The sequence below is a fragment of the Trachypithecus francoisi genome, unplaced genomic scaffold (assembly GCF_009764315.1).
Source record: "Trachypithecus francoisi isolate TF-2019V2 unplaced genomic scaffold, Tfra_2.0 Lachesis_group17, whole genome shotgun sequence".
NCBI lineage: Eukaryota > Metazoa > Chordata > Mammalia > Primates > Cercopithecidae > Trachypithecus > Trachypithecus francoisi.
In genome coordinates this window covers 81,890,680-81,905,079 of record NW_022681462.1, presented here as the reverse complement: position 1 = coordinate 81,905,079, position 14,400 = coordinate 81,890,680, and the positions used below count along the sequence as shown (strand labels likewise).

Genomic DNA, 14,400 nt, shown 5'->3' with positions numbered 1-14,400 from the left:
GCGGATCACCTGAGGTCGGGAGTTTGAGACAAGCCTGGCCAACATGGTGAAACCCCATCTCTACTAAAAATACAATAATTAGCCAGGTGTGGTGGTGGTATGTGCCTGTAATTCCAGCTACTTGGGAGGCTGAGGCAGGAGAATCATTTGAACCCGGGAAGTGGAAGTTGCAGTGAGCCGAGATCATGCCACTGTACTCCAGCCTGGGCGAGTGAGACTCTATCTCAAAAAAAAAAAGAAAAAAAAAAAAAAGTATTCTGTACCATTAAAATGATGTTAATAAAACTTTGCTAACATGAAAAATTGTTGTGATATTAAGGGAGGAAAGTAGGATATAAAATTGTAGACATAGTTTGATTCCAACTATGTAAAGGACACTGGAGGGAAACATGTCAGCATTAACAGAAGTTGCCTTTGGGGGTGGAATTTTGGGTAGCCTTGCAGCTTCTTTCTCCTATGTCTTCGTTTTCATTTGCTGTACTTTCCAAATTTTCTACAATGAGCAAATATTGCTTTTGCACTCAGGAAAAGTTTTTACAAAGAAAAATGTGTAACTAGAAAGGGTAAATAAAAAATAAGTAAGTAGAGAAATTGAGAGGTAGGATTAGTTATGATCTCGGGGACTCATATGGTTCTTCATTCACCATCTGTTAAAAGATATTACAGGCTTCTGTTCTGAAGGAGACGTTCAAATACTCATCTCATAATGGAGATTTAAAAATCCCTGCCGTGGTGATGTAGAATATCCTTGACTAATTCCCCCTATGACAGTGTGTGGGGGGATCACCGGATTCCACAGCAACTGTGGAAATGATGTGCTTCCTGACCCAAAGGAGTGTCACCTCCTTGCCAGGAGCCCTCCTGGAGTATGACCCAGAGCAGGCTGTGATAGCCGCTTGGAATCACTTCCTCTGTTGACTCCTGAGCCAGAGTCTGTAGCCTAACAGAGGGAGACGGGACAGAGGCTGGAGACAGCACGCACGTGGCAGTTTTATCGAGTTTCTGATTCCACTTGATTGCCTTCCCCATTCCTGCATTTCACTCGGGAGAGGCAGGAGCATGCCAGCCTCCAACCTTGCCTCTCTCTGATCTTTTTTCACAACCTGTCAGGGTGATCTTTCTACAGTGACTGGACCAACCATTTTCCTTCCCTGCTTAACATTTTTAGTGGTCCTCCCTTGACTTCAGGATAATGCTTTAAATTCCTAGCTTGGAAAGGCTCTGCTGCTCTGTCAGCCTCATTTCTGACCTTTTCTTGCCTCATGCCTCACATCCTAAACTTCTTGTGGTTTTCCCAAAGCACCTACCCCCTTTGCCTCATATATGCTATTTCCTCTCTCTAGAGTGCCCTCCCTTCGGGTGTCACCTGTGTAACTCCAGCACATTCTCTAGGTCTCAGCTAGACACACTATCTTCCAGGGATGCTTTCCCTGGTCCCTCAAGACCAAGGACAGTGCTCCTCTCATTGGTCCCATAATGGTCTGGGCTTCCCTCTATCTTGCCTCTTATCACTAGTGTTTGTTTATTTGCCTCTGTTCTAGACGGGTCAGGACTACGCCTTTCTCACTGGTGTTTTCGCAACGGCACCTCGAAAAGTATCTGACACAGATTAGGCACACAATAAATATTTGCTGAATGAATGAATACAGCTAATGGAAATCCAAAAAGTAAGGACGACTGTGTCTGTCCTCCTTTTAAATGAACCTGGGTTGCTAAACACTAACACTTCCACCCTGGAAGGTCAAAGTGGGGGCAATTTCAAGTTTTTGTGGCCATATTTATTTCTATGGTGTTTTTAGCGGGGCTACTCATGTCTCTGAAGGGTCTGGAGAAAGTTACCGGAGTTAGTTGGACTTGAAAGCTCTGTGATCTTTCTTAGGCGTTAGGTACACAGATCTTAGCTTACAGTTTATTGACTTGTATTTTATCTGGTTGGCCTTTAACTTGACTCTCATGATAGATTTTCTAAGAATGTAGGCTGAGGCACTTGTCTCTAAGGTTCCTCTGACATGACTTGAACAATTTATTAGAGGCCCACAAGCTAGGGCCAACTAGTAGTGTGTGAAAATATATATATTTGTATTTCAGAGCATACCTTTATTTGTGTACAATTTTAGGTATAATTCACAGGGCAGATAAGCTTATAAATGTGGGAAAGTTTATTTTTGTATACTTCCAGTATAAACTTCTACCAATACTTTTACCTCTTTATTCTTTATGAATGTAGGTACAAAGATAAATACATCTGAATATGGAGATGCATAGTTAGGTAAATAAACATACATAAGCAGGACTATGTAAGTATGTCTATGTAAATATTTACCTATACAAAGCATGTTCCCCAAAAGACATTTTAAATGCGCTAGTGTATATAATACTAAGGATGCAGGTGTAGAGTTAGTGTGTGTGTGTATATATATATATACACACATATATGCATTATATATATATTTATGGTTTTTTTAAACTTTAGATTCTTGAGCAGCAGCTTCAGCAGAGGAAAGCAATCTATCAACTAAACCAAGAGAAATTAGAGTACAACTTGCAGGTGCTGAAGAAGAGAGATGAAGAAAGCACAGTGATTAAATCCCAGCAGAAGAGGAAGATCAATCGGTAAGCTAGCATGCAGAGCGTCTTTCTTCTGGGCTTTCTGTGCTGAGAATAGGGATGGATATGTACTTTTTTCTATTGAAGGGGTAGAAACCATTAAAAATATAACCAACACTTATTCAAATAGTTTTTTGGAGAAGTTAATACATTCAAGTGGTTCCCCTTCTCTCACCAAGAAAAGAGAACGTAGCAAAAGATCTTCCATCCCCGCTCGTCTTGTTCCTCTTTCCCACCTCTGTAACCAGTTTGTCTCTTCCAGAATTTCATTAGGCATATACAAGCCCACACAAATATTCTCATCCCCCATCTGCTTTTACGCAAATGATGGCAGTCTGTATACACTGCCGGGTGTCTTGAAGACCTTTCCATCCCAGTTCATAGAGAGCTTTCACCATTTGTTAAGCTGCTACGACCCACTGTATAGATGCACTATGATTTATTTGACCGGTCTCTAATGATGGATATGTAGATTGCTTCCATCCTTTTTCCCTTGCAAATAATACCAACCTAAGTACTCATGACATGTGCCAGTTTGCTTTTGTGGAGATACCATGGCTCATTGAAAGGTACCTATTGCTTGAAATTTCTCACACATCTTCCCTTCTTCCTCGTCTCCTTACTCCCATCCTTCCTGCCTTTCTTTCTTTAGGAATTGCATTCTGAGTTTCAGACCACTGTGTTAGGCTCTGAGGACCAGAGTGGAATAAGATTTCTTGCTTGTAGAAGGAGACAAGATTGAGGATTTCCCTCCAAACCCCAAATAGCCTATTATTATTTATGAATTCTTCCACTTGTGGGTTGGTAATACATACATTTTGGACACTTGTTGAATGTATAGAGGAACATCAGTTGACATTTTGGTAGTTACTTATCACAGAAAATGATACTGAATAAATGGGATGGCATCTTTAGCCTGATTATCTGAGAAACAAGAATAGTCAGGGGACAATATTTATTAAAAATTCCCACTATATAAGCCCCATACTAGATAGGGGGACATCCAAGAAAGGCACACATCAATACAGTGAGGAGGCACCTGGGAAAGCTTCCCAAAGAAGTGAAATACTGGAGGGGGTGGGGACATGAACTGGCAAAAGGCAGTTAAGAGGAGACTCCAAGTCTGACAGTGCTGGCAGCTGGGAATGGCTAGACTGAAGGCAAGGAGGTAGGATTCAGAAAGTCGCACAGTGGGTGTAGAGAACGGATAAGGTGGGAGGCGGGAGGAGGCACTTGAGGCAGAGCTTGGGTTTGATGCGTGTGGCTGAGAGATGAGTGGAATCTTCCCTCTTATTTCAAACTCAGACATCTTTCCCTCAGCCTGAAAAACCCTTCAGCGGACCCTGCCATTTCTAAGCACCATCTTTTCGTCTCTTGCTTTCATTGCCATTTTCCTTTCCTCCTCATCACCACCCAACATTTCATAATTTGACATATCTGTTTGTGCTGCTACAACAGACTACCTGAGACTGGATAATTTACAAAGACGAAAGTTTATTTCTCACAGTTCTGGAGCCTGGGAAGGCCAAGATCAAGGCTGGCAGGTTCAGTTTCTAGTGAGGGCTGTATATTTCAGAGGGGAGGGACGCTGTGTCCTCACTCAGCAGAAGAACGGGAGAGCAAGCTGGCCTAAGGCTTTGGGAGGCCTGTTTTATAAGGGCCTTAATCCCATAACCCCATTCATGATGGGGGAGGCCTCATGGCCTCATTACCTCTTAAAGGCCCCACCTCTTAATGTTATCACATTGACAACATTGAATTTTGGAGGAGTTACATTCAAGCCGTAGCAACCTATGACCCCAGGATTGTACAAAAACTCCCCACAGTAGGATACCAATGATGCCCTTCTAGCCAAACGTAGTGACTTCTCCTCAGGCCTCATCCTATTATGATTGAATACTGGGTTTTCTTCTTTGGTTTAAGTGGCCCTAAAATATTTGCTCTTCTTTCTTAATTTATTTGTTTCCTTTGGTGGTTCTGCTTTTCCTTGCTTGATATGTCTTGAGTATCTAGATAAGGTAATCTAGAAGACTCAGGCCTTACCATTGCTTTTAATTTTTATTTCATCTGCCACACACCTCAGTCTCATGGTTTTGAATATCCCCTTTTTGTTGATGACTACCAACTTCATATCCCCAATCCTGAGCTCACCTTTCATTTACCTGGAACTGCCAAGGTAACAGTTCAGCTTGGAGAGGCCCTGTCATTTCCAGGGCACAGTTTCTGAAACCAGACTTGCCTCTGCTCCCTGTTTCCAGTTCTCCAGCCTCACTCCTCTGCATGTCTAGCTTCCAGGCACTCTGGACTTTTTGTTGAGCCTCCTCTTGCAACCATTCTTCCCTATTGACTTCCTCTCCTGCTATCTTGCCTGGACCTTCAGTATGCATCTGGAGTTTGTTTTGGTAGCTTTTGTAATTAGATGACACATAGAAACTCCTTTACTGCATGACATTGGAAAAAAAACACTTTGGAATGACTACTTATTTTTACTTCTGTGCTTGGAAAGCCTCCTTGAATGCTGTAGTTAAGAAAATGGATTAGCTGTTTCTTTTTATCAGAGACTAAGGTAACTACTTTTTTTGGCATTTTCTTGATGATGAAAATATGAATGATGAATGTTTGCATTTGAGAGGCATTTTGATCACTTCAGAATAATACTTAAGAGAAGGAAAATTTTATTTTTAGATTTTCTAAACTTAAAATATGTTGGCCTTCAACTTCTCTGCTACTGTGTGAATGGGACACTGATAAGAGACACCTCTGTAGCAGTTTGAAGTCTGAAGTATGGGCCTGGGTCTAAAAATTGTGCCTGCCATGTGTATTTTATGGGCCAAGTTTCCGTGCACAGAGCTCCTGTTGGCAGTGAGATGGTGAGCTGTGCCATGCCTGGATTCACAGTGCTATTGGACAGGTTTTAACTGCCTCTTGCTGTTCTTGAAATTTTGGACCATCCCCTCCCCGGCAAGCCTGGGTAAGATAGATGCCTCACCTCTGGGCTCCCCTGGCATCCTGCATAAAACTCTCCTATAGCACTTGCCATGCTGTACTGTAATTAATGTTTGTCTTTGTTTTTGACTAGACTGATAGTACCTTGTATTGAAACATATTTTTGTATTCATCTTTGTCTTTCAACATATCCTTGTGCAAAAGTGGCATTTCATGCTTGTTTAATGATAAGTGAATAAGTGAATGAATGAATGAATGAGTTACTGGACCTGTTAGCGGTATCAGCACTTTGAGGCTGGAAGATTTATGTATCATAGGCTTTTGTGATATGCATTGTTTCTTTAAATTTTCCTTGCTTCATAATTGAATTAAACATCTAAGTCATGACAATGAAATAGTTGAGATAGATTATTTATTTATTTATTTTTATTTTTTCTAGACAGAGTCTTACTCTGTCACCCAGGCTGGAGTGCAGTGGCGCGATCTCGGCTCACTGCAAGCTCCGTCTTCCGGGTTCACGCCGTTCTCCTGCCTCAGCCTCCCGAGTATCTGGGACTACAGGCGCCTGCCACTACACCTGGCTAATTTTGTTTTTTATTATTTTTAGTAGAGATGGGGTTTCACTGTGTTAGCCAGGACGGTCTCGATCTCTTGACCTCGTGATCCGCCCGCCTTGGCCTCCCAAAGTGCTGGGATTATAGGCTTGAACCACCGCACCCGGCTGAGATAGATTATTTAAATATGTGAGGCTAGCCCTAGGTATGGGTGTGGGCATTCTGACAAATGATGTGTTGCGAAGAAGGTTCTGTCCACAGTCTTGAGTAGGAGGCTGCCTCTTGATGGGTATGGGCTCTGGATTGTTTTCAATGCATTTCGTTTTGGACTGTCCCATGACCTCCTGTTGCCTTCCTTTTGTTGATCAAAATGGGATCTGTGTTTTGGCATATATGGAAGGGTTTTCTGCTCTTCCACAAATCTGCTCCTGGGTTTGTTGTAGAGTTGAATCAGGTGGATGAGAGCAACATACGTCATACCTTCTGTTCAGCTGCAGACTAACTTTTTTTTTTTCCTTCAACCAGCCTGCGTGATACACTTAACAATCTGAGATCAAAATATGCCAAGCAAATAAAGCAGTTTCAGGAGGAGAACCAGTCTCTAACCTTGGACTACCAAAGTCTTGTGTTGCAATTCAAGGAGCTACAGAAAGCCATGCGGTATCTTAAGGACTTGGTCCTAAGGCACTTGTCCTAGCATAGAGGTGGCGGGGATGGAGTTTGTACAGGCTGTGATTTCGTTGGACTTGATATCACCAGCTATTTTGGAGTTGGACCAGGCATTAGTTAACCCTTTGTGGTGTGTTCCCCTGGTCCTTCACTTGCGTGTCACCTGCCTTTTCTTGAAATGTGTTGGGATGGCTTCCAGTTTACTGTAAGTGGGAATCAGCTGCCCAGGGATGGGGCCACGCCCAGGAATTAGCACAGCTCCTTTTCATGTTCTTGCCCTGCTGCCAATTGAGAGGACCCTGGCCAGGCCCTGGGGTCAGCTGGCCATGCTCTGTGACTCTCCTTCACAGGCATTTTGCTCTTATTGATGATAAGAAGTTTCGGGAGATTTGGCTGATGAATGAAGAGGAGGCGAAGGATCTAATAGCCAGAGCCTTTGATGTGGACAGGATCATCCACACCCATCATCTGGGGCTTCCCTGGACAGCACCTGATTTCTGGTTCCTGAAGAATGTTGGGCCTATTTCTCAGCAGCCCCAGAAGTCCGCCACGCAGATAGTAGAAGAAATGCTCATGCACACAGGTGACTAGAACGTTGTCATAGAACCTTAGAGCTGGAGGAGCCCCTGAGAACATCGGGTCAAACCAGTCACGTTAGAGATAGTCTAGGGAGGAGGGGGAAGAAATCCCATAGTTAGGAGGTGGTAAAGTATGATTATGGATATAGCTTGTAAGTCTCCTCTAATTTATAGCTTTGCTCTCTCCCCTGTATTGTAAACTGGCAGTTAGGTCTAGAAACTTGATCAGGTGCAGGTAAAATTTATTTTTGCTAAGTACACTACTGTATAGTACCTCCATCGGGATAAACTAATGTTAAATTGTCTCTCTTTTTGTGATGTTAGCAACCATTGCTAATCATTGTCTAAGATCTATGAACTGTATTAGGGATTGCAAAATGGTGATATATTAAATTCTATTCTTGTGTCTTTATTTAACAGTTAGAGGAAAAGAGTATGGCAATTCCTCAAGGATCTAGAACTAGATGTACCATATGACCCAGCCATCCCACTACTGGGTATATACCCAAAGGATTATAAATCATGCTGCTATAAAGACACATGCACACGTATGTTTATTGCAGCACTATTCACAATGGCAAAGACTTGGAATCAACCCAAATGTCCATCTGTGACAGACTGGATTAAGAAAATGTGGCACATATACACCATGGAATACTATGCAGCCATAAAAAAGGATGAGTTTGCATCCTTTGTAGGGACATGGATGCAGCTGGGAACCATCATTCTTAGCAAACTATCACAAGAACAGAAAACCAAACACCGCATGTTCTCACTCATAGGTGGGAACTGAACAATGAGATCACTTGGACTCGGGAAGGGGAACATCACACACCGGGGCCTATCATGGGGAGGGGGGAGGGGAGAGGGATTGCATTGGGAGTTATACCTGATATAAATGACGAATTGATGGGTGCTGATGAGTTGATGGGTGCAGCACACCAAAAGGGCACAAGTATACATATGTAACAAACCTGCACGTTATGCACACGTACCCTAGAACTTAAAGTATAATAATAAAAAAAAAAAAAACAGAATACTTCTTAAAAGAATACCTTTCCTTCATCAGCAATTTGCTACCCTGAGATAGTCTGTATACGAAAAGCAGGATAGATGCTTATTTTTTCTCATTGACCAACTTTCAAAATAATGGGTTGGTCCTCTAGCATCTTCCAAACGTACCAATGAGTTTTTTAAAAATATTATGAATGCATGAATTTAAACAAATTTGATGTATTTTAGTTTACTAAAGTAATTATCCTTATTGAGGCTCAAATTCTTCCATCTTTGGCTAGTGGAAATCTTCATATTGGCTTCTAGGTCCTTTTGACTCAGCCCTAGTAGTTATTTATTTATTCATTTATTTATTTATTTATTTTTGAGACAGAGTCTTGCTCTGTTGCCAGGCTGGAGGTCAGTGGCGCGATCTCGGCTCACTGAGACCTCTGCCTTCTGGGTCCAAGCAATTCCCCTGCCTCAGCCTCCCGAGTAGCTGGGACTACAGGTGTGCACTGCCACACCTGGCTAATTTTGTGTATTTTCAGTAGAGATGGAGTTTCACCATATTGACCAGGATGGTCTCCATCTCCTGACCTTGTGGTCCCCCCACCTCAGCCTCCCAAAATGCTGGGATTATAAGTGTGAGCCACTGCTCTTGGCCAGCCCTAGTATTTTTTTTTTTTTTTTAATAGCGTCCTGGCTTTCCAGGATGACCAGGTGTTCAAGGCACACATTATACTTTACCTGCCTCAAGTCTGGAATCAGCCATTTCTCCAAGGATCCCCTGGTCCTTTTAAATAGGAATTTTTTTTTTTTTTTTTTTTTTTAGATGGTCTCACTCTGTCACCCAGGCTGGAGTACAGTGGTGGATCTTGGCTCATTGCAACCTCTGCCTCTCTTGCTTCAGCAATCCTCCCACCTCTGCTTCCCAAGTAGCTGGGACCAAAGACTCATGACACCATGCCCAGCTAATTTTTGTATTTTTTGTAGAGACAGAGATTTGCCATGTTGCCCAGGCTGGTCTCAAACTCCTAGGCTCAAGCAATTCCTTCCCAGAGTGCTGGGATTACAGGCATGAGCCACCATGCCTGCCCAGGGAATGGTATTTAGAAACCACACTGTGGGTGCTGGGTGCTCATTGTTTTGGATTGGCCATTGTTTCTAGGCCTTTTCAGTGGACAAAGCCGAGAGTATAGGATTTCTCACCCCTGTAATCCCAGCACTTTGGGAGGCCAAGGCAGGTGGATCATCTGAGGTCAGGAATTTGAGACCAGCCTGGCCAACATGGCGAAGCCCCATCTGTACTAAAAATACAAAAAATTAGCCGGTCATGGCATGCACCTGTAATCCTGGCTACTTGGGAGGCTGAGGCAGGAGAATCGCTTGAACCCGGGAGGTGGAGTTTGTAGTGAGCCAAGATTGCACCACTGCACTCCAGGTTGAGCAACAGAGTGAGCTTCTATCTCAAAAATAATAATAATAATAATTAAAAAAAAAATAGGCTGGGCGCAATGGCTCACATCTGTAATCCCAGCACTTTGGGAGGCCAAGATGGGAGGATAATGAGGTCAGGAGTTCAAGACCAGCCTGACCAACATGGTGAAACCCTGTCTCTACTAAAAATACAAAAATTAGCCAGGCGTGGTGGTGTGTGCCTGTAGTCCCCGCTACTCAGGAGGCTGAGGCAGGAGAATCGCTTGAACCCGGGAGGTGGAGGTTGCAGTGAGCCAAGATTACGCCACTGCACTGCAGCCTGGGTGACAGAGTGAGACTCTGTCTAAATAAATAAAGAAAGAAATAGGCACTTGGAATAGTTTCTGTGTGGTTATATCACCAGCTGATACACATATAGGTATTTTTGTTTCATTTTACTTTTGATTATTAGGGATTGGTTTTTCACAATTTAACTATGTTTTTTGTTTGTTTATTTTGTTTTTGTTTTTTTGAGACAGACCCTCACTCTGTTGCCCAGGCTGGAGTGCAGTGGCGCAATCTTGGCTCACTGCAACCTCCACCTCCTGGGTTCAAGCGATTCTCCTCTCAGCCTCCTGAGTAGCTGGGATTACAGGCATACGCCACCATGCCCAGCTAATTTTTGTATTTTTAGTAGAGACAGGGTTTTGCCATGTTGGCCAGGCTGGTCTTGAACTCCTGACCTCAAGTGATCCACCTGCCTCGACCTCCCAAAGTGCTGGGATTACAGGCGTGAGCCACCGTGCCTGGCCTAAAAATTGAATTTTAATTAAGAAAATTTTTGACTCTTGCTGTCAGCTGTCAGTTCTTGCTGTTAATATTTCTCTGGGCCAGGTGCTGTGGCGCACTTGAGCTCAGGAGCTCGAGACCAGCCTGGCCAATGTGACAAAACCCCATCTCTACTAAAAACACAAAAATTAGCTGGTGTCACGGCGGGCATCTGTAATCCCAGCTACTCGGGAGGCTGAGGCAGGAGAATCGCTTGAACCTGGGAGGCGGAGGTTGCAGTGAGCCAAGATCGCACCGCTGCATTCCAGCCTGGGCGACAAAGCAAGTCTCCGTCTCAAAAAAAAAACCATGTATCTGTGAATGTGCACAGCCACCCGCCTCTGCTTTGAGTTGGCTGCTTCTATCTAATCTGTCGCAGGTTTAGAAACCATATAACCACTTGCTAGATCATCTCTGAAATAAGAATAAATGGTCTCACACTCTCCCTCCCACTCCCTGGTTCATGGCTGGACTTTGAGTATGATGTTTCCAGGCAGATGCATTTTGGAAAAGTAGGGCATTACAGGCTGGCTGGAAATGGCCGAGTTCTCCAGGTAGTCTCTGATTCCGACCCCCTAGCCCTCCTTCCTCCTACGTAATAGGCTTTTTTCATCATAAAGAGACTGTGAGAATGCCTCACAGAGGCTTTTTAAGAGGTACATTTTTTCAAGGAAAGCCATCTGACTGTTTCTCAGAGTCAGCTAGGTCCAGAAGTTATCTTCTTTTTCTTTCTCTCTCTCCTCCCCCTGACCCATCTGCAGAAGAGGAGGAGGCAGAAGAGGCCGCCCCGGAACCAGAGTCCTACCCGGACCTACCGAAGCAAATTTCTGAAAAAACTACCAAGAGGATCCTGATGCTCCTGTGTGACGAGTCGGTAAGGCCAGGCAGGGGCTGCAGCGGAGGGACTTACGGGGCTGTGCAGCTTCTGAGGCCTCTGCTGGGCCAGTGCTAGCCTGCGGTCAGGAGTGGGCCCGTCCTCCCCTGGCCAAGCCCAGGGTTGGGGCCTGAGGAGCAGAGTTGGGGTGGCCCCTGGACTTCAGGGCCAGTTCATAGAGGGCTTGCCTCTGAGATGGCCCAGCTGGAAAATGGGTCTAACCTTGGTTGGTCAGCATGGCATGGTTCAGGCCAGCTGGAGGGCTCCTGCCAGCTTAAAATGATGCTGCTTCTGAGACAGAAGTTGCACCAGCTCACCTCCATGAACCAACTTGCTAAGTGACGTGGCCATGCTGACATGGCCCTTCTCAGGGGCTGGTTTTGGGGGTTACTCTGGGTATGTTAGGATTTGGATGTCTGCATTGTATGTTAGGAAATATGATTAGACTTAGAATGAAAGCTACATTGAGCTGGTTCAGCTGGAAGTTGGGTTTTGATCAAACATGGGTAGTGTTGGTTTGGATCTCATGATTCTGAAGTGGGTGTTCTTTTGGGATAGTGGGGGCAGTTGCCTTTGGCTGGCTCCTGCCACTGAGGGCAGCTGCTGCTGAAGGGGTCAGGTGGCAGGTTCTGCCCTCTGAACCTGCAGCTGGACGCAGAGGCCACCTCCCCGTGGAGCCCTCCCCCAGGCATCCCAGCTCAGAGCAGGCACCGTGTCTACTCAGCCGCCCTCTCCCCTCCACCACATGTGTGCCGTGTTTTGGTTTGGGGTGCCCACTGCCCTCCGTGCCTCCCTGTCCTGCTGCTGTGTTCTGTAGATATTTGGGGACAAGACTATGAGTGAAACAGGAGCCTGTGACTGGGTCAGCTTTGGACTGTGATGGGGGCCTCAGGAGTTTGCCCAGTGGCTTGTGGGTGAGGTGGGTTGGTGCCCTTCTGGGTGGGAAAAGCTAAGTCTGTGGTGAGGATAGGCTTTGTCCCTGGCCTTGCTTGTCCCTGACCTTGCTCCCTGGGGAGGGGGGTGCTCATGGGCACCCCGAGAAGGCTTTGCTGGCGCCCACTGCTGGCTCCCATCCCTGTGTCTGCTCCATGGCATGACCCCTGGAGTGTTACACAGGGGGCAGCTGCAGACCCTGGGACTCGCTCCTGAATCTTGTCCCCGACAGGAGATGCCTTCTTCCTTCTCCCCAGGGGTTCCTCGTAGAGAGCAAGCTGCTGAGCCTTCTCCTGCCCCTGGAGCAGAATGAATGCTATCTGCTGAGGCTGGACGCCATCTTCTCCGTGAGTCCCACGGGGCTGGGAGGACACGGGCAGGGCTGAAGCCAGCTGTGTTGTCCGATGGCCCTGCCATTGCCTCAACCCTGGCAGTGGATGAGGGTCTCCCGGGGCTTCCCCTGCTCCCTGTCACATCCTTCCCTTAACCTGCTCTCCACACAACACATTAGCCTCAGACTCGCTGTCTCCCACCCCTGCCCCTTCCTCTACTAGCATCTTCCTCTCAGGTTGTAGGTTCTCCCTGACACCCCCAAACTCAGATCTGGTCTCCCTGACACCCCCAAACTCAGATATGGTGCAGCCCCACTTGGCATCCTCACAGCCAGGGATCCATATGGAGCAGTTCCTGGCTCTCTGAGCATTGTTCTGATGTGTGTGTCCCCAAGTTCACAGTCGCTTCCCAGCGTTGGATGAATGCCCTCCACAAGCCAAGCCTCCTGCTCTTAGGAGCTGAGCATCCGTCAGCTGCCCAGGCCCGTGGCCTCTTTGATGGGGTATTTGAGCAACCATCCTGTTTTTTGCCCCAGGCCCTTGGAATTGAAAGTGAGGATGACTTGTATAAACTGGTGAACTTCTTCCTTAAATATCGAGCTCACCGTTTATCTTCCAGTCTCCAGGTAAGGCAAGGTGCAAAGAGAAGAAAGCATTTTATTTATTTATTTATGTATTTATTTTATTATACTTTAAGTTCTGGGATACATGTGCAGAACATGCAGGTTTGTTACATAGGTATACACATGCCCTAGTGGTTTGCTGCACCCATCAACCCGCCACCTACATTAGCTATTTCTCCTAATGTTATCCCTCCCCTGGCCCCCCACCCCCTGACAGGCCCCGGTGTGTGATGTTCCCCTCCCTGTGTCTATGTGTTCTCATTGTTCAACTCCCACGTATGGATGAGAACATGTGGTGTTTGGTTTTCTGATCTTGTGGTCGTTTGCTGAGAATGATGGTTTCCAGCTTCATCCATGTCCCTGAATTTTCAATTCTCCCAAAGCCCCCAGAGCACAGTACTGCCTTTGAGTAGTACCTCCGGAGAAATAGCAGTGCTTTTATGTCAGGTGTAGCTAACTTAGCATTTTCCTTATTGTTTATCAATTTGTCTCTTTGTAAAGGGAAGAATGGCTTGGGGGTGAGATGCTGTTCTTATACTGAGGCCCAAGGAATCTTTTCCCACACCCTCCCTCACAACCAGGTCTCAGCCACTGTGACAGCAGAGCCCACCTGGTTCTGAATATTCTGATCCTTAACACTTTCCCGCAAGGCAGGGCCCATTTGTCCTACATATCTTGATTGTAATTGATTTCAGAAGGTGAATCAAATATTAACTATTTTAAAGAAATTGCCATATTAAAAGTTGTATAACGTTTTAATTTAAAAATGAAAAATGTGGGCCAGGCGCGGTGGCTCAAGCCTATAATCCCAGCACTTTGGGAGGCCGAGGCGGGCAGATCATGAGGTCAGGAGATCGAGACCATCCTGGCTAACACGGTGAAACCCCGTCTCTACTAAAAATACAAAAAAATTAGCCGGGCATGGTGGCGGGCGCCTGTAGTCCCAGCTACTCAGGACGTGGAGGCAGGAGAATGGCGTGAACCTGGGAGGCGGAGATTGCAGTGAGCTGAGATCCCGCGCCACTGCACTCCAGCGTGGGCAAC

At 45.6% G+C, this 14,400-nt stretch overlaps 1 protein-coding gene across 4 annotated transcripts in view; it reads left to right on the top strand.

Moving 5' to 3' along the window:
- The window catches only part of DRC1 (dynein regulatory complex subunit 1), a 66,127-nt gene that overhangs the window by 43,413 nt on the left and 8,314 nt on the right, over positions 1 to 14,400 (top strand). For 3 of the 4 annotated variants that reach the window (XR_004428444.1, XM_033176313.1, XM_033176314.1), the window contains exons 8-13: positions 2,474 to 2,613; positions 6,633 to 6,767; positions 7,127 to 7,359; positions 11,356 to 11,468; positions 12,659 to 12,748; positions 13,270 to 13,359. Coding sequence is in view for 3 of the 4 variants with exons in the window: in XM_033176313.1 (XP_033032204.1) it covers positions 2,474 to 2,613; positions 6,633 to 6,767; positions 7,127 to 7,359; positions 11,356 to 11,468; positions 12,659 to 12,748; positions 13,270 to 13,359 (801 nt within the window). In the remaining variant the exon portion in view is untranslated. The remainder of the gene's footprint in view (positions 1 to 2,473; positions 2,614 to 6,632; positions 6,768 to 7,126; positions 7,360 to 11,355; positions 11,469 to 12,658; positions 12,749 to 13,269; positions 13,360 to 14,400) is intronic. The other variant, XM_033176315.1, reaches the window with a different exon arrangement.